The 21615-nt window shown below is 38.3% G+C and overlaps 1 protein-coding gene across 2 annotated transcripts in view; it reads right to left on the reverse strand.

Moving 5' to 3' along the window:
- The window catches only part of LOC126462196 (cohesin subunit SA-1), a 154665-nt gene that overhangs the window by 74924 nt on the left and 58126 nt on the right, over positions 1-21615 (reverse strand). For both annotated transcript variants that reach the window (XM_050096057.1, XM_050096056.1), the window contains exons 10-13: positions 16293-16515; positions 15896-16114; positions 11943-12125; positions 8993-9205 (exon numbers count right to left, since the gene is read on the reverse strand). In XM_050096057.1, the coding sequence (XP_049952014.1) occupies positions 8993-9205; positions 11943-12125; positions 15896-16114; positions 16293-16515 (838 nt within the window). The remainder of the gene's footprint in view (positions 1-8992; positions 9206-11942; positions 12126-15895; positions 16115-16292; positions 16516-21615) is intronic.

The raw sequence follows: 21615 nt of genomic DNA on the forward strand, positions 1-21615 counted from the left end.
TACTAGTACCTGCAATCATCCTAGCTACTTTCATATCCGTAACCTCAACCTTACTGATAAGGTAACCTGAATCCACCCAGCTTTCGCTCCCATACAACAAAGTTGGCCAAAAGACTGAACGGTGTACAGATAACTTAATCTTGGTACTGATTTCCTTCTTGCAGAAGAGAGTAGATCGTAGCTGAGCGCTCACTGCATTAGCTTTGCTACACCTTGCTTCCAGTTCTTTCACTATGTTGCCATCCTGTGAGAATATGCATCCTAAGTACTTGAAACTGTCCATCTGTTCTAACTTTGTTCCTCCTATTTGGCACTCAATCCATTTATATCTCGTTCCCACTGCCATTACTTTCGTTTTGGAGATGTTAATCTTCGTACCACAGTCCTTACATTTCTGACTACCTCTGAAATATTATTTTGCAAACTTTCAATCGAATCTGCCATCACAACTAAGTCATCTGCATATGCGACTCTGCTTATTTTGTGTTCACATATCTTAATCTCACCCAGCCAGTTTATTGTTTTCAACATATGGTCCATGGATTTTCATCCAATTTGTCCTCAACTAATACTCGTACTTTCCTTTCAACAATACCTGAGAAGATTTTACCCACAACGCTGATTAAAGAGATACCTCTGTAGTTGTTACAATCTTTTCTGTTTCCATGTTTAAAGATTGGTGTGATTACTGCTTTCGTCCAGTCTGATGGAACCTGTCCCGACTCCCACGCCATTTCAATTATCCTGTGTAGCCATTTCAGAACTGACATTCCACTGTATGTGATGAGTTCCGACTTAATTTCATCCACCCCACCCGTTTTATTGCACTGCAATATATTGACCATTTTCTCCACTTCCTCAAATGTGATCCTATTTCCATCATCATTCCTATCCCACTGTACATCGAAATCTGAAACATTACTCATCGTATTTTCACCTACATTGAGCAACTCTTCAAAATATTTCCTCCATCTGCCCAAGGCATCAACAGGATTCACCAGCAGCTTTCCTGACCTGTCCATAATACTTGTTATTTCCTTCTTACCTCCCTTTCGAAGACTGCTAATTACACTCCAGAATGGTTTTCCAGCAGCTTGACCCAAAGTCTCCAACCTGTTTCCAAAGTCTTCCCAAGATTTTTTCTTGGATGCTGCAATTATCTGTTTGGCTTTGTTTCTTTCTTCAACATCCCTTTCTCTGTCTACCAGAGTTCTAGTATGTAGCCATTTTTGATACGCCATCTTTTTCCTTTTACAGGCTGCCTTGACTGTGTCATTCCACCAAACTGTTTGTTTCATCCTACCTTTACATATTACTGTTCCAAGACATTCTTTAGCCACTTCTAGTACTGTGTCCCTGTACCTTGTCCATTCGTTTTCCAATGACTGTAATTGCCTACATTCAACTAACTGGTACCTCTCTGAGATCACTGTTATGTACTTGTGCCTGATTTCCTTATCCTGAAGTTTCTCCACTCTTATCCTCCTACATATGGACCTGACCTGTTCTATGAATGTGTCCTTGAATTTAATAAAGTATAATCTCCAGGTGTTTACACTAAATTTTAGACACTCTCAATAAATCAGCACTTCCACTAATCTGGCTCCAATGTGTGCGAGGAATGACCGGATAAGCAAGAGTCCAATGTAGAACTGTTCAGGATAGAGGTGGAGGAGGCACTGAAGAACAAGAAACGCACGGATTGGATGTATTAAGTGTGAAAGGAAAAGATGTGAGCACAATGGCTACACAGACTTATGAAAGCAGTATGGAAGAAGGGAATAACTGTACCCATTAAAAAAAAAGGGCGGGGGGAGGCCAGAAGGATGTAAAAGACTATAGTGACATTCCTTGCAATAGTGCAAAGATATGAGAATATTATGGTCAGATGAATCTGGAAAACAATGCAAAAGCAGCTGAGAAAAGAATACTGCGGCTTCAGACCAACAAGGTCCACAGTAGAGCTCATATTTGGAGCGAGACAGTTGCAGGAATACCTATATGAGTATGAGAGAGAGATATTGGTAGTCTTCCTGCGTTTAGAGAAAGCATACAACATTGTATTCAAAAGTAAAGCTTGGGAGGCACTAATGATGCTGTGTCACTTGAATAAGACAGAGCCAGGGCAAAAGTGCCATAGAAGCAAAGATGCTAGCTGGTGTCAGTGTCATAGACTTGCCACTTGTGCGAGTTCCACCAGCGCCATGGGCGGCACTAAGAATGAAGATTTAAGACTTCACCTTGGCCAACTGCCAGCCGAGAACAATTCGCCAATGACTGGACGACAACCTACAGAAGCCTACTCAGAAGACAGAAGAGCAGCTCTCGCCCACTTGGTTACATATCATCATCCGGGGCTGGCCTCGACAGAAAACATCTGTTAGTGAACTCTTGGAAGTGAACAGACAGTTGTTGCAAATTGCATTTGCTATGAACTGTGAAGTTTACCTATGATATTTGCACTTAGCCATGAGGGTCTTTTTTTGGTGTTATATTAAAAGCAGTGTTGCAGACTTCACTATTCAACAAGTCACAAAGATAAGTAAACTTTTCAACTCATTTGTGTGACTTTGTTACTAATTTGTTGGAGTATTGTAGAGCATTTGTTCTCCTATTCTGTTACCTGGCCCTGGGGCATGGCTACGTAATAGTGACAGGGAGAAATTATCTTAGTTGTGTACTGCACCAGAAGCTGTTTCACAAACTCAGCCTATCATAACAGTGGTAACTCGACCTCCACAGTAGTAGTGACAAGGACTTTACAAAACTGGCAATGACAGTTTACAAAATATGAGGATAGGGGGTAGAGAAGCAGACTACTGAGGCAAAAGGACTGTGTAATGGATGTATAAGTTGTGTAAGAGAGTGAGCGAAGAGAACAAAGCTGACACAATGAAATGGTCTGAAACAATGAAGTGCTATCTCTTACTTTTCACAGTGGTAATGGATGATATAATGACAAGCTGCAAGAGAGGCAGGAGACAGATGACAGAAACGATGTTTGCTGATGGTTTGATGGTGCAGGGAAACAATTAGATGACTGTAAAGACAGTTTGCAGAGGTATCTCCTAAAATTTAATGCAAAGAAGCTTGTGCTGTCGGTCACAAGGAGAAAGGCTAAACCTATAGCACACGACACTAGATGGGGAGCCACTGAGAACAGTCTGTAGTTTCGAGTACCTGGGAAGTATAATACAGAAAACTGGAAGAAATGGCAAAGAGGCAAGGAAATGTGTGAGGCAAGCTGGCAACTTTATACGAAGAGTGAGAGAAATGACATCATAGAACAAAGAAGTGCCTCAGAAAAGTAAAACAGTGATATACCAAATGATTATACACCGATTTTGTTGTGCCCTGTGGAAATCTGAGCCACGAAGGAAAGGGAAAAAAAGAAAGGTGTAAATAAATGAAGGTGAACAAGTGCCACAAAAATGGAAAAGATGAGAAATGGTAGTATTAGGGAGATAATGCATGAGAAAAATAAGATGGTAAAATGGTACGGGGATGTGAAGAGAAGATTTGGGCAGTGAAGTAATACAGAAGAGGTGGGAAGACTGGAGGAAAGGGAACACACTGTGTTCCAACCAGATCATCCCAGTGGCAAGGAACTGTACATGATGTGCTCAGAATCAGCTTAACATATCTCCTCAAATTGTCATACACAAAAGATTAACAATTATTGCACCTGTCAATGCTTTCTTCTTTTTCTCCATTTAATATAAATAGCCTAAACTAATTTGCTGTCATCCCCCCTCCTCCATTTAATTCCACCTTATGCTTTTGATTTACACATATACCAAATTCTGCGTTAATTTTTGTGTTCATTTGGGGCAAAACTGCTACATAAATCCTTGTGTCTGATTGTTTTGTCAACCCTACTTGTACTTACCTTTCAGTATTTGGAAGTTTTTCACTGGAAGCAAAAATGGTGGCAATTTCTTTATTTTCTTAATGAATCATCTACATTATATTAAGAAATATGTGTATTTTATGCCTAAGCTAGAGTGTAAATCAACTTCATATCCTGAAAACCATACAGCTATTCTATTTAGTGAATCATTTCTTCTGTAATCCAGCAACAAGGAGATAATGTAGGTGATGGTGGTAAGACAATATGATTCTGCTATCATGTAGACAGTTGTCATGTTGTAAAAATTGATGAACATAAATTTATTTGTTCCTCTGTATCAGATGCCATTGATATTGGGTAATATGCATGAATACCGGTTTGAGTAACAAACATCTAAGTGCAACTCATATTGTGTAGAGAATGTCCTTTAATAAATATATTAGTATTGTTGGTCAGTCATGCCCTTGCCACTATTTATTGGAATTCAGACTACACAGATAACTTATAGTAGCTGTAGCATCACAAAATTGTTGACATTAACGTTTATACTGGTACACAGGTAATGTAAAATTATCTACACTCACTAATTCAGTTATCATAAAGTTGATATGTATTGTTGTTTTTAATGCACTATTATTTTAATATGTTTAATTTTGCCTTCATAAGGAATGATTCCATTTTGTATTTGTACCAATACTACTGCCATGTGAAGCAAGCAAGTGCTACGGCTGCTGTGGATTGTAAACTGGTCACTATTACTCCAGCCACGCAGGCCACAGACATTAAGAAGGTGAATTCAATAATGCAGCACAGACAATGTTTTAGTAACAACAGTTATCATTCAGTTCTTTTTTTCATTTCACTGAAAAAAGTTTGGAAGAAAATGAATGAAAACTTTTTAATTAGGTCCGCTGAGCAGAACAAAACATTGAAGAAATAAAATATATTCACATATTAGCAAAAATGAATGGACTGCATTTTAGATCACGTTTTATGCAGCTCTCCACGCTACTCTATCCATAGCAAGTCCCTTCAGCTCTGAGGAACTAGTGCAACCTACATCCTTCTGCATCTACTTATTGTATTCATCGCTTGGTCTCCTCCTATTATTTTTACCTGCCACACTTCAGTCCAGCAATAAATTGGCGATCCCTTGATGTCTCAGAATGTGCCCTACCAACTGACGCCTTCTTCCAGTTATGTTATGACACAAATTTCTTTTCTCTCCAATTCTATTTAGAACCTCTTCATTACTTACTTGATCTACCCATCTAATCTTCAGCATTCTTCTAAGCACCACATTTCAAAAACTTCTATCCTCTTCTTATCCATGTTTCACTTCCATACATGGCTACACAACATACTAATACTTTCAGAAAAAGACTTCCCGACACGTAAATCTGTACTCAATGTAAACAAATTTCCCTTCTTCTGAAAAGCTTCCCTTGATGTTGCCAGTCTACATTTTATGTCCTCTCTACTTCAGCCATTGTCAGTTATTCCACTGACCAATTTTGATGTAGCAGGACGTGTAGTTTGAAGGAAGTTTGTGTGCCAAGCAATCTCCTTTTCTCACGAAAAGCAGATTGCTGTTTGATATTTAATTACAACAGTGGTCCCTTAGGTATGAAAAGCTACAAAAACTTAGGCTCAAAGCTATTCTCAATATGGCCAAGTAACTAACAGAGTCGTATTTTAAACCTTAAAGAACAATAACTTTCTCCAAATTATAATACGTCACCAACTGCTGCAGAAGCTGATCATTCAAGGAGGCAGCAAGCAAAATTCAGGTACCAGTTACGACTTAAAGTAAAAATCTCAATCAAAAAATCGATCTCTCTGATAAAAGTCATTTTATACTGGTGCCTGAACAGGGACGCGAAACTAAATAAAAATATTACAAACTCATATACTACTTTAAATGTCTCACTCCTAATCTAATTCCCTCAGCATCACCTGATTTAACTACATTCCATTATCCACATTTTCCTTCTTCCAAGACACTGCCCATTCTGTTCAACTACTCTTCCAAGCCCTTTGCCATCTCTGACAGAATTTAATGTCACTGGCAAACCTCAAGGCTTTTATTTCTTCTCCCTGGACTTCAATTCCTACTCCAGATTCTTCTTTTGTTTCCTTTAACTCTTACTCAATGAACAGACTGAATAAAATTGGGGATACGTTACGACACTGTCTCACTCTCTTATTCACTGCTTCCCTTTCACACCCCTCATCTCTTATAACTCCATTGGGCTCCTGTACAAGTTGTAAATAGCCCTTCGCTCTCTGTTTTTTACCCCTGCTACCCTCACAATTTCAAAGAGAGTATTCCAGTGAACATTGTCAAAAGCTTTCTCAATGTCGATAAACACTTTAAATCTAGGTTTGCACTTCCTTAACCTACCTCCTATGAGAAGTCATAGAGCCAGTACTGCCAAGCATGTACCTACATTTCTCCAGGACCCAAACTGATCTACTTCTGTCAGCTTTTCTACTCTTCAGTAAAGAATTTGTGTTAGTATTTTGCACTGTGACTTATTAAACTGATAGTTTATAAATTTCACACCTTTCATCACTTGCTTTCATTGGAATTGGAAGTATTACATTCTTCTTGAAGTGTGAGGGTGTTTCACCTGTCTCATACATCTTGCTCAACAGATGGAAGAGTTTTGTCATAGCTGGCTCTCGCAAGGCTATCAGTAGTTCTAACAGAATGTCATCTACTCCTGGGGCTTTATTTTGACTTTGGTCTTTTAGGCGGCATGTCTCTTGCCCCCAGTGACTTGTGCTTCTAAAACCTTACATTTGTGCTCTTGTCATTCCTGCTCAGCTATTTTGCACTTCCTGTCAATCTCATCTTTTAGACCTTTGTAGTCCCTTTCACCTGCTTCATCTACTGCATTTTTATATTTTCTCCTTTCATCAATTTAAATTGAGTATCTTTTGTGTTACCCATGGGTTTCCACCACCCGTTGTCTTTTTACCCACTAGATGATCTGCTGCCTTCCCTATTTCCTCTCTCAAAGCAACCCATTCTTCTCCTACTGTATTCCCTTCCCCTGTTCTTGTCAATCTTTCCCTAATGCTCCCTCTGAAACTCTCAACAACCCCTGATCCTTTAACTTTGTCCAGGTCACACCTCCTTAAATTCCCACATTTTTGCTGTTTCCTTAGTTTTACCCTACAGTTCATAACCAATAAATTGTGGCCAGAGTCCACATCTGTCCCTGGAAATGTCTTACAATTAACAATCTAGTTTTGAAATCTCTGTCTTATCATTACATAACCCGTCTGAAATTTTCCAGTGTCTCCTGGTCTCTTCCATGTGCAAAACCTTCTTTCATGATTCTTAAAAAAAGTGTTAGTGATGTTTCAATCATGCTCTGTGCAAAATTCTACAGTTGGATTCCTCTTTCATTCATTTCCCCCAATACATACTCACCTACTATTTTTCATTCTCTTCCATTTCCTGCCATCAAATTCCAGTCTCCCAAGACTACTGAATAATATACAGTCCAACCTCGCTTTTACATTCCTGGAATTAACATTTTCCCACCATTTATGATATTTCTTATCTCTCTCAACAAATTTCCTACATTCACAATGTTAATTCGTACCTGATTTACATGAACATATTTGTAATTTTCCTGTGATTTAAGCTTTATGGAACACTGTTCCTGTAGAAAAAAACTGACGTAAATGACATAAAATGACACAGGCATGCCATTGAACTTTAAACATGTTTGCAAATGTTATGCGGTTAAGTTTCTAGAAATGATGAGACACTACCCAAAAGGTCTGAATTGGTAATGGCAGAAGGATTCATGTTCTATTTCCATCTGCTGCCAACCTCTATTTGGCATAACTTGGGAGAAACTAGATTTTTTCGAATAATAATCAATCACAGTAGTTTTGAGTCTACCGTGACTGTGCAATTTCGTAATTGTTGTTCTCGTCATGATGACTCTCAAGCACATTTCATGTGCCTCATCATTTGGCAATTTGTAGCACTAGTTGACACCAGTGTTGTTCAAATGTTTAATAATGAAACACTGCACCACAAATATTTTTTCATGCTTAGCAAAATACATTTTGAGAATTTATTCTCATTGTCAAGTGCAAATATTTAAATAGGTATTTTTTTGGGTTTCACACACAAATCATGTGAGTGATGGCTTACACTCACAGGTGTGTGTGTGTGTGTGTGTGTGTGTGTGTGTGTGTGTGTGTGTGGGCGCGCGTGCACGCAGGCACACGCACCCACCCCAAAATGAAGACATAGTAGAAAATTTGAATAACCTTTACTGGATAATAAATAATGAGTATTTTGACCCCTATTATGTACATAAATCATAAATAAACTATAAAAATGAAAGGCGGGCTCCTATATGTAGCTTTTACCACTTAAAAAGTTTTACATTTTTCTGCGTTTTACTCCATTTTTTTTAAGACCCTTGAAAAGTACAAAAGTAGGGTTTTACTGTATAATTTGTCAAAGTGATGAAAAAATCTTAATAAAAATTTTCCACATTAGCTGTCTTTTATGAAAACAGTTACTGAACCAGCAATTTGAGACAAAGTTATTGAGAGAGACACGCTACACAGTCTCAGTGTCTGCTTGTGTGCTATAGCATTCTTTAAGCATGCTCAATAACGACAATGATCTACCATTGCAACTACAGCCAATGAATTTTGTTGGCATCCATCAGTAGAAACCATCATGTTCTAAAATATCAAATTAATTTCTATTTATGACAATGATTCTTGCCACAAATAAGGCATCAGAAATTTCCAAAGAAATACAATTAATTAGTTACGTGACACGTAAGTTTAAAAATGCCATTCTAGAGGATAGGTGACTCGGCAATATTTTACATTCCATCAAACAAAGAAAATACTTATGCAGTTCTCAACAGGTATGACTATTTTTCACAAGTTCAACTACTACATCTACACTGGTATACCACTCCAAAAATATATGAATTATAATGCACTAAGACAATTATTTACAACATATACACATCTGTTTCACTGAAAGTCAAAGCAGAACTTTATGTACGAAAATTGTACACTATAAAAAGAACCGGTAAGGTTTCCTGCACACAATTATCATAATTTTCGTGGTACTGCAAAGACACTTACCCCAAGCATGAGGCTATGCCATTCATCTATGGCTTCCTTGTATTTGTGAACAATAGAGTCAATAAGTGTGCTACGCGCAACATCACATCGAGTAAAAATTGCATTTCCCTCGGTGCATAGTATTTCTAGTGTCTTTGAACATGTTTCCAACACATCTGTATCATGATGCTTTTCAACAATTGATTTTATCTTCTTCAGCAGATAGTCGAGGTACTAAAACAATATATATCACAGAAAATAATAAATGACGTCCACTAAGAAATAAGAAAGGGAGATTAGGGTTTAACATCCTATCAATACTATAGTAGTTGGAGAATGAGCAATTGCTCATTTGGACAATTAAGGGATAGGAAATTGGACATAATTTGCTCGAAACAACCATCCCAGCATTCATTTGAAGTGATTCCAGGCATCATGAAAATTGACATTCATTACTCCAGTTTAGCATGAAAAGGGGTGCACAATGTTGCGATAAAATTTTTTGATCGCTCATCCAGTGATATGTCCTTCAGACAACAAAGTTAAATTTGAAAACAACCTAAAGAAAGTTTCTCTTTGACGATTCCTATTATTTCGCAGAAGAATTTCTATTGTGGTAATGTGTAATAGGTGGTGAGTAGGAATTATTAATATATATTTTTTATATGTATATAAAAAACTAATTCAGCATGAACCATATTTACAAATTAGTCTGTGGTGTGAATGTAAAATTACTCAGTCCACATCATAACAATTTATCATGCAAAATGATCCATGGAACATGAAACAAGCAAACAAACCAACCAACCAACCATAATTGGCTTGCCAAATTAGAATTTGAACCCTGCACATCATCCCAATTATAAAACAAAAAATCTACTCATCTACTCACCAAGCAGTGGCAGAAACACACACACACACACACACACACACACACATACACACACACACAGGTTTAATTTTTACAAGCTTTTGGAGCCAGTGTCTCCCTCTTCTGGCTGAAAAGTTGAAATGGAAGGAAGAGGGGTAAACGAAAAGGACTGGAGAGGACGGTAAGTCTCCCCTGACCAAGGGTTCTGGGTGACTTCTGAACTGTACCCCTTTTCCTAAACCTATCCAGCCCTTTTCCTTCATCCTTCTTCCTTCCCACCCAACTCTTCTGCCAGAAGAATGAGGCATTGGCACCAAAAGCTTGTAAAAGTTAAACCTTTGTGTGTGTGTGTGTGTGTGTGTGTGTGTGTGTGTGTCAGAGAGACAGAGAGAGGGGGGAGGGAGGGGAAGGGGAGGGGGTGGGAGGGAGGGAGAGGGGGAGAGAGAGAGAGGGGGGGGAGGGAGGGAGGGAGAGGGGGAGGGAGGGAGAGAGAGAGAGAGAGAGAGAGAGAGAGAGAGAGAGAGAGACTGCTGTTATGTCGCTTGTGTGAATCAATGTCTTGTCCCCAATAAAGCACAAAACCTGCTCTTTCTTTTCCAATATTGATTTTCATAATTAAGTTGACATTCAATAAATATGGCTCCCATTTCATATGAAGCTTTCTCATAGTTAACTGTTCTTATAACATATTCTTTATTCTAATTCTTTTGACACACACTTACAGAATGAACCAACGTCCAATTTAATTCTTGGTCATCCATTGTAATATTATGCATTGGCTGTATCCTTTCATTTGTAGTTGCAGTTTTGGGATCTTTTTCAATGGGTGCAAGGGACATATGAATTCAATTACTCTTTCTCAATTGTTGAAAATGAAGTAGATTATTTATAAAAATGATACCTTGCGTTGCATACAGACGCAACGAAAAGACCATTTCACATGGAACTTTCAGCCAAAACTTTCTTCAGAAAAGAACTAGGTTATGATACAATAACATAAACAGGTGTTATCATACATGAAATATGATTAATGCAGACAGAATTTGAATTGTGGAAACCATAAATTTCAACTGAAATACATACATTGATATTTAAGTTAATTTCTGAAACTTTCCAATTGGATTAGGGATGTTGTACAATAAGGTCAGGTAGTCAGGATTAAAGTACATAATCATATTAGGAGAGTTTGTGGTCATTTGTGTGTGAGTTGCATTTGTATGAGCGCGCGCGTGTGTGTGTGTGTGTGTGTGTGTGTGTGTGTGTGTGTGTGGGGTCTATTTCCAGTGAAGGTCTTGTTGGCCAAAAGCTTACTTTCTGACAGTCTATTTGCTGAGCCTCTTTGCGACTCAGCATCTCCTCTGTGTGGCGAGTAGCAATTAACCTTTTTGTAATACTGTCGTCTCTCCTGAACTATGTGCCATATCATGAACTATGAGTTGTACAATGACTTAAGTTTGGAAATACGTTTTTAATGTGGATACTGTCCCCACAAAATGTGTTGTGAATAGAGTTAATAATAAAGAGGTAACACATTAAAACATCATGCCTGATGCCAAAGTTTTACTGTATGAACAGCAAAAATGATATAATTAATATTTTTTTCCATTCAATTATTTTGTGGGAGACGTCAGCAAGAAAAAATTTCGAGAAGGTTTGAAACTATGTGCAAAATTTCTTGCAAGTCACGATGTGCTCTCACTCTTAAATACTGAATGAACAGGTAATTTTAAATGCGTTGAGTTCATGGTGCCTCCAACCACATACACATTTTCTAACATTAATACTCAATTTATTATGTTAAGACCTTAATGTAAGATTATACCTCTCAAAGCTTAGATTACAACATTTAAAATTTTATAATTTGGTCAATAATTACAAGAAATATTGAAAATCAAATTTTTCTTGCCCCTGGAAGCCATTCGGTAGCCATCCAGCAATTTGGACTGTGCACCATCTTAGGCCTTTAGTAATATAAATGGGTGCTTAGATGTCACCCTAAGAATGTTTGTCAGTAACTGATCATTTCTCATTCAAAGCATTATAATAGTTTATACCTTAACATGAAGATTACGATATGGGTTAGCCCAATAATTAGCTTACCGTCTCTTGGCGTGAAGTAGTGTAAATGTCAAGCTCAAAATACTGAGGGATTGCTAGTAGATTTGCCAATTTCTCTGGATCAGCTCTGTATTTATCAAGCAGTTGTGGCAGTGTTTGGATAAAATGCTCTGTCAACCTTATTTTGTCATCCTGCACCTGTTTCAGTTCCTTTGCTGAGAGTATCTGAAATACAAAGTAAGATTTATTATACTGATGTTCAAACACTTTACATTCTGTTAAGTAAAATAATTTGTGACACTATATATTTTCCTGAATACATGGCAAGCAAAACGATACACTGTGTTTAAATGTAATTACTGAATTTTGGAAGAGGAGCTACTTGACAAAATCTTAAAGCATTATATGAAAACACATTGTATGAAAACACATTGTATGAAAACACATAAAATGTCAGTGGCGACTTGGTTAAGATAGCTACTCAAACTGGTGGCACTAATGTGCATTTCGTGCAACTGTTTCAGCGTCATGATCGGCCTCGCCTTAATGCGGCTGTTAGGCGCGTTAATGTGGGGCTAGGGAGGGCACTGATGGCGGAGGGCATGGATCACATCTCAGTGGTGCCAGTTGGGTCTATCAGTAGATGGTGTTTCACTAGGCATGGCCTGCACCTCAACAGGTATGGGAAGGGGAGGCTGGCTAAGCTTATAGGTGACAGTGTAGTGGGTGGTGGTGGTGGTGGTGGTGGTGGTGGTGGTGGTGGTGGTGGTAGTGGTATCACTAATGGAAAAATCCCTGTAGTAGTTGGTGTTAGAGCTGCACCTTTTTTAGACTGAAGTCAGCTGATAGGTATACCTGCTTAAAGGAAGTGCCTCTAACTAAGACTCACCTCCAGAGGATGCAATGTTTCAAGTAGAGAAGGAATTAGCATATTTCATCAAAATATAAGAGGTATTAGAGATAAAGTTAGTGAACTGCTAATAGAAGTTAACTCGAAAATTATTGGTATATCAGAGTACCACTTAAATAATTTGATAATTCAGAGGCTTCCTTTACCAGGCTACAGATTAGCTGGCTGTTTCTCAAGGAGTTCCTTGCGGGGTGGACGAGTGGCTCTGTACATAAAAAACGGTATTTCATTTGAGTCCATAGACGTATCACGACACTGCACTGAGCAGATACTTGAATGTTGTGCAGCGGTAGTTGAATTTAGTGAAACTAAACTTCTAAGTGTTGTTGTTTATAGGTCCCCTAACTCTGACTTCAGAGCATTTTTGCTTAAGCTAGAGAGGGTTCTTGATTCACTTTGTAGGAAGTACCAGAAAGTAGTTATATGTGGCGACTTCAATATTAATTTTGTACATGATTGTGCAAGAAAAAGGATGTTGGTAGATCTCCTAAATTCATATGATCTGATGCAAACTGTTTTTTCCAACTAGGGTGCAGGGGAACAGTAGTACAGTCATAGATAATATTTTTACTCATTCTTCATTACTAGATGGGCATTCTGTTAGTAAAAGGGTCAATGGCCTTTCAGACCATGACGCACAAATTTTAACATTAAAAGGTTTTTGTACTCAAACCAACATCGTATTTAATTACAAACTATGTAGGAAGTTAGTCCAACAACAATAGAGAGTTTTTCAAAACTTGTCAAGGAACAAGAGTGGCAAGATGTTTATAGTGCCGATAATATAGATGATAAATACAATGCTTTCCATAACACATTTCTCATGCTCTTTGAGAGTTGCTTTCCATTAGAACATTCTAAACAGGATACTAGCAGTAATGGACAGCCCGGTTGGCTGACTAGTGGGATAAAGATATCATGTAGAACAAAGCGGGAATTATATCAAAATGTTAGAAGTAGTCACAATCAAGCTACGGTAGCCCATTACAAACAGTATTGTAAGGTGCTTAAAAATGTTATTAGCAAGGCAAAAAGTATGTGGTATGCAAATAGAATAGCCAATTCACAGGATAAAATTAAAGCCATATGGTCTGTTGTGAAGGAAGTGTCTGGTCAGCAGCACAAGGTTGATGATATAAAGTCAGCTCGCAGTAATAATATTTCTGTTACTGATAAATCAGATATATGTACAGTATTTAACAACAATTTTCTGAGCATTGCTGGTGAATTAAATAAAAATTTAATTTCTACAGGAAATCATATAAATTTCTTAGCAAAAGCCTTTCAGAGATTGACATCTGGAATACTCCTCTGTGATACAGACAAGAGGGAGATTGAGTCAATAATTAAATCACTGAAGACTAAGGACTCTCATGGTTATGATGGAGTGTCTAGTAGAATATTAAAGTACTGTGCTGCACATGTTAGCCCTGTATTTTGCCAATTTGTAATTTTTCCTTTAGGAATGGTCAGTTTCCTGAGCGATTAAAGTACTCAGTAGTAAAGCCGCTTTATAAAAAGGGAGAAAGGGATAATGTAGATAATTTTAGACCTATTTCTATGCCATCAGTGTTTGCAAAAGTTATTGAAAAGGCTGTGTATGTAAGGTTAATTCATCATTTTATATCACACGATTTGCTATCAAATGTACAGTTCGGCTTTAGAAGTCGTTTGACAACTGAAAATGCTATATTCTCTTCTCTCTGTGAGGTACTGGATAGGCTAAACAAAAAGTTTCGAACGCTTGGCATATTTTTTGATTTAACAAAGGCATTTGACTGTGTTGATCTCTCAATATTGCTCCAGAAGTTGGACCATTACGGAATAAGGGGAGTAGCTCACAATTGGTTCACCTCTTACTTTAGCAACAGGCAGCAAAAGGTTATTATACACAATGTCGATAACGGCTGTGATGTGGGATCTGAGTGGGGTACTGTCAAGTGGGGGGTGCCCCAGGGATCAGCGTTGGGGCCGCTCCTGTTCCTTATTTATATAAATGATATGCCCTCTAGTATTATGGGTAACTCTAAAATATTTCTGTTTGCTGATGACACTAGCTTGGTAGTAAAAGATGTTGTGTGCAACATTGACTTGGTTTCAAGTAGTGCAGTACATGACCTCAGTTCAGTTCATGGCTTGTAGAAAATAAACTAACGTTAAATCACAGTAAGACTCAGTTTTTACAGTTTCTAACACACAATTCAACAAAACCTGATGTTCTAATCTCACAGAACGGGCATATGATTAGTGAAACTGAACAGTTCAAATTCCTAGGTGTTCAGATAGATAGTAAGCTGTAGTGGAAAGCCCACGTTCAGGATCTTGTTCAAAGACTTAATACTGCCATTTTCACTATTCGAACAGTATCGAAAGTGAGTGATACTTCGACACGTAGATTAGTCTACTTTGCTTATTTTCATTCACTTATGTCGTATGGTATTATGTTTCGGGGTAACTCTTCCCATTCTAGAAGGATATTTTTGGCTCAGAAACCGGCGGTTCAGGCAATAAGTGGTGTGAGTTCACGAACCTCTTGTCGACCTCTGTTCACGAGTCTGGGTATTTTGACATTGGCCTCTCAATTTGTATGTTCCTTACTGTCGTTTCTTGTTACCAATATCAGTTTATTTCCAACAATAAGCAGCTTTCACTCGGTTAATACTCGGCAGAAATCAAACCTCCATTTGGATCGGACTTCCTTAACCCTTGTGCAAAAAGGTGTGCAGTATACTGCTGCATCCATTTTCAATAAGCTGCCACTCAAATTCAAAAATCTTAGCAGTAATCCACGCGCTTTCAAATCGAAACTGAGCAGTTTCCTCATGGGTCACTTCTTCTATTCTATCGAGGAGTTCCTTGAAAAATTAAGCTGATTCTCATTGTAATGCTGATAGCGTTTGCTTAAACTTATGGACTGATTTTCTTTCAGGTTCATGAACATTTATTTTTATCTGTTATTACTTTTATGTTGTAAGTTAATGTACTGACACGTACCATGACCTTGGAGATTTGCTCCTCAATTTGGTCCTACAGAACTTGACATGTAAATAAAATAACTGGCAACACAGCTCTAATTGTACCTTACCTTACGTGTAGGACCCCTGCCGACAGGCGGCTCGCCTGTAGCTGCTTGCCTAATACAGCAGACCATAATTTCTATTAAGCTCGTCTCCTGCCGATCATCCAGAGCCTCTTCTGATGGCCCTGGTTCCTCCAGGAGAAGGTCTGTCATACATTCCCAGTCTTTCATCATCTCATTAGACTCAATGAGAGAGTCCACCAAGTAAGCACCATGCTCATGAAGCTGCACGGGACATAACAGTCAGTCAACACATAAAATTAGGTAAACAGAGGATTATTTCTGAACTCCTCAATAATATGACTTAAGGTCACATCTCAAAGAAACTTTGATTCCGTGAATTATAGTGTCTTCTATAAAATATTTTTAAAATTAATTTCTTAGTTAAAGTAGGAGCTCCTACCTCAGATTCTATAAAAAACTGTACAAGATCACGGATAAGTGGTGTGTTGGGCAGTCGTTTCTTTCCTCGTTTTGTCTTTATTCCAGCAACGGCTTCTTCATCAGGGACAAACAATCTCTCATTCAAAAATTCTCCAGCAGCTTGTGCAACAGCCCGGTGTGATGAATATACAAGTTCATAGACATGCTCACAATCCTTATCTGTTAGTATGTCCCTATGGTGCCTACGGAGTAAAAGTTCAAGAATTTACTACATGAGCACTTATTACAACACAAATTGAAGTTAGGTAGAAATTACTACCGACGTGTGCTACTCAATCATACATACAGTATAAGCCTGCTTTTACGTTCCCAGAATTCACGTTTTCCTGCCGTTTACGACATTTTTTATCGTTCCCGCCAAATTTCCTATGACCACAATGTTAATCTGCACCCAATTTTGCATCACCAAATTTATAATTTTCCTGCAATTTACACAATACAAAAAGGAGTTCATTAAGCAAAAATGACACTGGCATGATGTTGGCCCTGTAATAGTGTTAACAAATATTATGTGACTAAGTTTCTTGACACCAGGGTGCTATATTCAGCAGATTTGAACCAGTAAACATCTCAAAGTTGGAACAATTCATGCCATATCTCCCGCGGCTGCCAAGCTCTACTTGACGTGGTGGCTGATAGGAGTAACTAGGTTCGTTCGAATAAAGATATTATGACCAATCACAACCATTTCCAAACTGTCTCTATTTTGCAATGGCAGTTTCATGATTGTTGTGATCATCGTGACACCTTTGTCAAAACATATACAGAGTGTTTTGGTGTTTGGCAACTTGTACCGCTAGTTGACACCGTCATTCACTTTTGTGTTGCTCAAATGTTCTTAGTACAAACACAGCACCAGCTACAATTTTTTTCCATGCTGAGCAAAACATATTTCGAGAATTTTTCCTCATTGTCAAGTGCAACATTTACATATGTATTTTTTTGCGATGTTACACAAACAAACAATGTGAGTCATAATTTGAGTGTGTGCGGTTATCCACATAACTGAGGAGGGACAGTACCTGATAAACTAAAAAAAAAAAAAAAATGACTACAGTGTAGAGACGCAGAACAACAATGCAAACAACACAAAATACTTATTTACATACTTGCACTGGACAATGAGAAATAATTCTCGAAATGTGCCATGCAAAGTACGAAAAAATTTGAACTAGTGCAGTATTTCATTATTTAAATAATGAATAACAGCTGCAGGCTTTCAAAAACATTGATTATGATGTGTGAAATTGAGCCAAACATTCCTACTTCCCAGGCAGTTATCTGTTCTAGTCACATCAGCAGGTTTTGTTAGGTAATAAACTTCATTATATAATAAACAAGTACCTGACAAGTCTTTTGATGCCTGTTATGTACATATATCATTCGTAAAGTGTGAAAATGCAAGTTGGTATCCTATACATAACTTACAGCTTAAAACGTTATTCCTCATATTTTACACCATTTTTTTGAAGTCCCATGAAATGTATAAAAGCAGGGTTTCACTGTAGGAATATTCACTAGCACAGAATGTCTCAAAACAAAGTTTGTATTTGATGCATCAGAATAAAATAGAGATTGAAATCTATTGACACAATTTTTATTTATTAATAAAATATGAAGTTCAGGAATTTGTTTCCTAAAAAAATTAAACAATGGGAACTACAGGTAGGAATATCAACAATGTAGGAAATGACAGATTGCTACTTACCATAAAGAAAATATATCAAGTTGCAGACAGGCACAATTAAAAGACACACAAACAAAGCTTTCGCCACAGCTTTCATCAGTCAAAACATACACACACACACACACACACACACACACACACACACACACACACACACACACAGCATCACTCTGGAGGGGAACAGATAGTAATGTACAGCCGAGAAGAGATACAAACGCTGTCTGGTGGAGCATGCAGGGACTAGACTGCCAACAGGCACAGTGTTAGGATGGTTGAGCAGCAGAGAGGAGGGGGGGGGGGGGGCAAAAAGCAGAAGAGCTGGCAGATGGGTTAGCAGAGGGCTGCAAATAAGCAGGGTGGGAGATTAGAATGGGGAGGTGATGGACAGAGTGGGGTAAAAACTTTTGGGTGGAGGGTGAGGGGACAGTATGTTGTTATAGGTTGCTGCCAGGAAATTATGGAAGCAGAGAATTTGTTGTAAGCATAACTCCCATCTGTACAGTTCAGAAAATCTGGTGGTTGAGTGAACAATCCAGATGGCTTGGGTAGTGAAGCAGCCATTGAAATCATGTGTGTTTATGTTCAGCTAAATATTGTGCCTCAGGGTGGTCTATTTTGCCCTTGCCCATAGTTTTGCCACATGCAGCAGGCCCTGGCCACTTTCTGCCAATATCATGCTACCTGCAGCTGCGACAAATCCCATAAGTTGCCAAACCTTTACCGTAGACCACAACACTTCTTGCTTGCAGTGGGCTTCAGTTGCAGCCAGCCTGTTGTCCTACATGATAGGGAGCCCTGTGACTTTCCATGTTTTCGTTTTTATGGCTGTTGTAGGAGTAATTCTTTTACTGTTGTTACTGTTATTTGTTCTTACTGGTATCTGTTGTTACGGTTATTTAATGTTCTGTATTCATTATGTTGTACTGATCATCAGCAAGTGGAAAAGTTCAATGTCATTCTCTTGGCCAGAGGATTACCATACGAAGGCAGTGTTGTGAAGATTGGAAAGGAAATGTTCTACAAAGAAAAGGAAGCTGAGGAACCAACAAAACAAAGCCCATCAGAAAACACTGTATGGATAAGCAGATTACCAATATCAATTAATCTGCAGAGAATGCAATTCTTTGTCATGTTTACAATCACCACCACATGAAAGAACATCCGGATACCCAGGAAATTACTGTCACACTTAAAAGAATCAGGACTTTTTCAAGGCAATCGCACATCCTTGTCTACAGTTTTACATACCTTCGCTTTCACTATGGATATAAGCTGCTCATGGAGAAGGAAGATATAGCTGCATGGCGATGCCGATTTTTAAAGGACATCCGTAGCCTAAATATCGACAGAAGTGGTATGGCTTGATGAAACAAGGGTCAATTCTGGTCACATTGTGAAACAGGGCTGGATAGAAGACACAGCTAAAGGTACAAAGAAAATGCCTTCTGGCAAAGGGGAGGATTGGGGGGGGGGGGGGGGGGGGTTGCAGCACACTTACTCTTCTTCATGTAAGTACCTCGCAATGTTTTCTCCAAACAGTCTCCTGTTTTTAAATCAAAGAAAATGGTTGATCATCACAGAGAAATGAATCATGTTACATTTGCAATTTGGTTCAAAGTTTCACTAACACCAAATCTTGGAAAATGGTCAACAACTTTTCTAGACAATGCCCCTTACCATACACTTCCTGTCATCAAGACATCTATCATGCAAACTGAAAGGAGGGGATGGAAATGGAAATGTCTTGCAGCTAGGGCCTCCCGTCAGGTAGACTGTTCACCTGGTGCAAGTCTTTTGAGTTGACGCCACTTCCGTGACTTGTGTGTCGAAGGAGGGAATGATTGACTGGCTTCACCCAACATAACATTGATGGAAGGGATGACCTTTAAAAGATGGCACTTATGGAAAACACCCGTCTATAAACCACAGTTGCCCCTATATGAAATCGACGAACTGGCAAAAAAACAAACATACAGTTGTTGGGCTATCACATTACCACTGCCATTTCAACCCAACAGAGTTAATATGGGCCCAAATTATAAAGGTTACGTTGCCAGGAATAATAATAAATTAACACCGTCTGCAGTTGAAGCACTCACAAGAGAAGATTGAAGAAGTCATCAAATATATACAAAGCATCATGGAAAGAGCTTGGCAGAATGAAGCTCTTTTGGAAAATTTGGTGGAGGAGATGATAATTTCATTAAATGACAAAAGTGCCTGCGACACTTCACAAATCTATCAGAGAGAAGAGTTTTTCCATTACCCCGGTAGAAGTGGAGCACAGGCGGATCCAGTGACATGTTTGGCGCGCGTAGTTTACACCTGTAAGTACCTACATAACAAAACTATATCGCTGTAAGGCTTGAAATTTTGAGAAGAAGGCATTAGCAGCAACTAGTTCCAAAGGAATTTCATTTCAGGAATTCAGTATTTATCAAACAAAATAAATGTTACTGTTTAGAATATAACTACTGAAATACAGAAGCCTTTGTACCACTTTTATTCTTTCTAAACAAAAGAGGACGGTCTATTTTAGGATATGTTTTCTCACCACGATAATTACGTCTAACATTTTTTGTATTAGAAGTAGGAGGGTCAGAGAAATTCATAACAGTGTCATTACAAACCTATAGTAACCTGTTTCTCATGTCAAAATTACTAGATGACGCACAAGAGGACCACTGTGCATCATGTTTAACTCAAATTATCTCGCATTTGTGATCTCCAACAGAGTGCTGATTATGAACATATGAAAATATGATGTCTTCTTAAGATTTCATTCGCATAATATATTCACCTAAAAAAAAATAAAAAAATTTAAAAAAAATTAAAAAAAGGACCGAAGGTCGAAAATTCGGCAATGTCATGAGAAATTGAACTTTCATAACTGTCCTCGTATCATTTTAGTGATTTGTTGCCACAGATAGAACTACAATCAAAATGTAAAGTGTAACTCTTTAAACAACCCATTGATGCAATTTCCATATTTATAAAGTGAACAGTTGGCACGTTTGCACAAGATGAAAGAAATGTAAGATCACGCATGTGTTCCTCGCAGGACATGGCAACTCTGTTCCGCACTTCCACATGCTCCTGATGAAGTGTCAATCATAAAGTGATTTTGAACAGATTACGTTCTACACATTTTTTTCTTAAAAGCTATAAAATGTTACTACTAAGAACTGGACAGCCCACAGTTATATTTTGGTGGTTAAGGGAAGCAATAGAACATACCCTTATGTCCAATACAGAACTTAACTCCACACAAATTTGGTTGCCTGCTCATAAATCATCACTGCAAACAGTGATGAGTCCAACTTCTGTTGCCTACTGCACTAAATGTATTATAGGTGACACAGAGACAGGCTAACCACCAAATTATGGTACTGACTGGAGGCTAAAAACCGCTGCTGACATGTGATAAGCATGCAAACTGGGTGTGTTGACCCCAGGTCTGACATTCAGAAGCACCCGCGTTTGGACTGAAAAATGTTGCGAGCATTGCTCCACCAAGGTTCAGAACTGTTCACAAGTTTTCAAGTCATTGAGAAGTACTCTAACACTGGTAGGTTTGTTATACATGTTAATGGCT

Source organism: Schistocerca serialis, chromosome 1 (genome assembly GCF_023864345.2).
Source record: "Schistocerca serialis cubense isolate TAMUIC-IGC-003099 chromosome 1, iqSchSeri2.2, whole genome shotgun sequence".
Lineage (NCBI taxonomy): Eukaryota > Metazoa > Arthropoda > Insecta > Orthoptera > Acrididae > Schistocerca > Schistocerca serialis.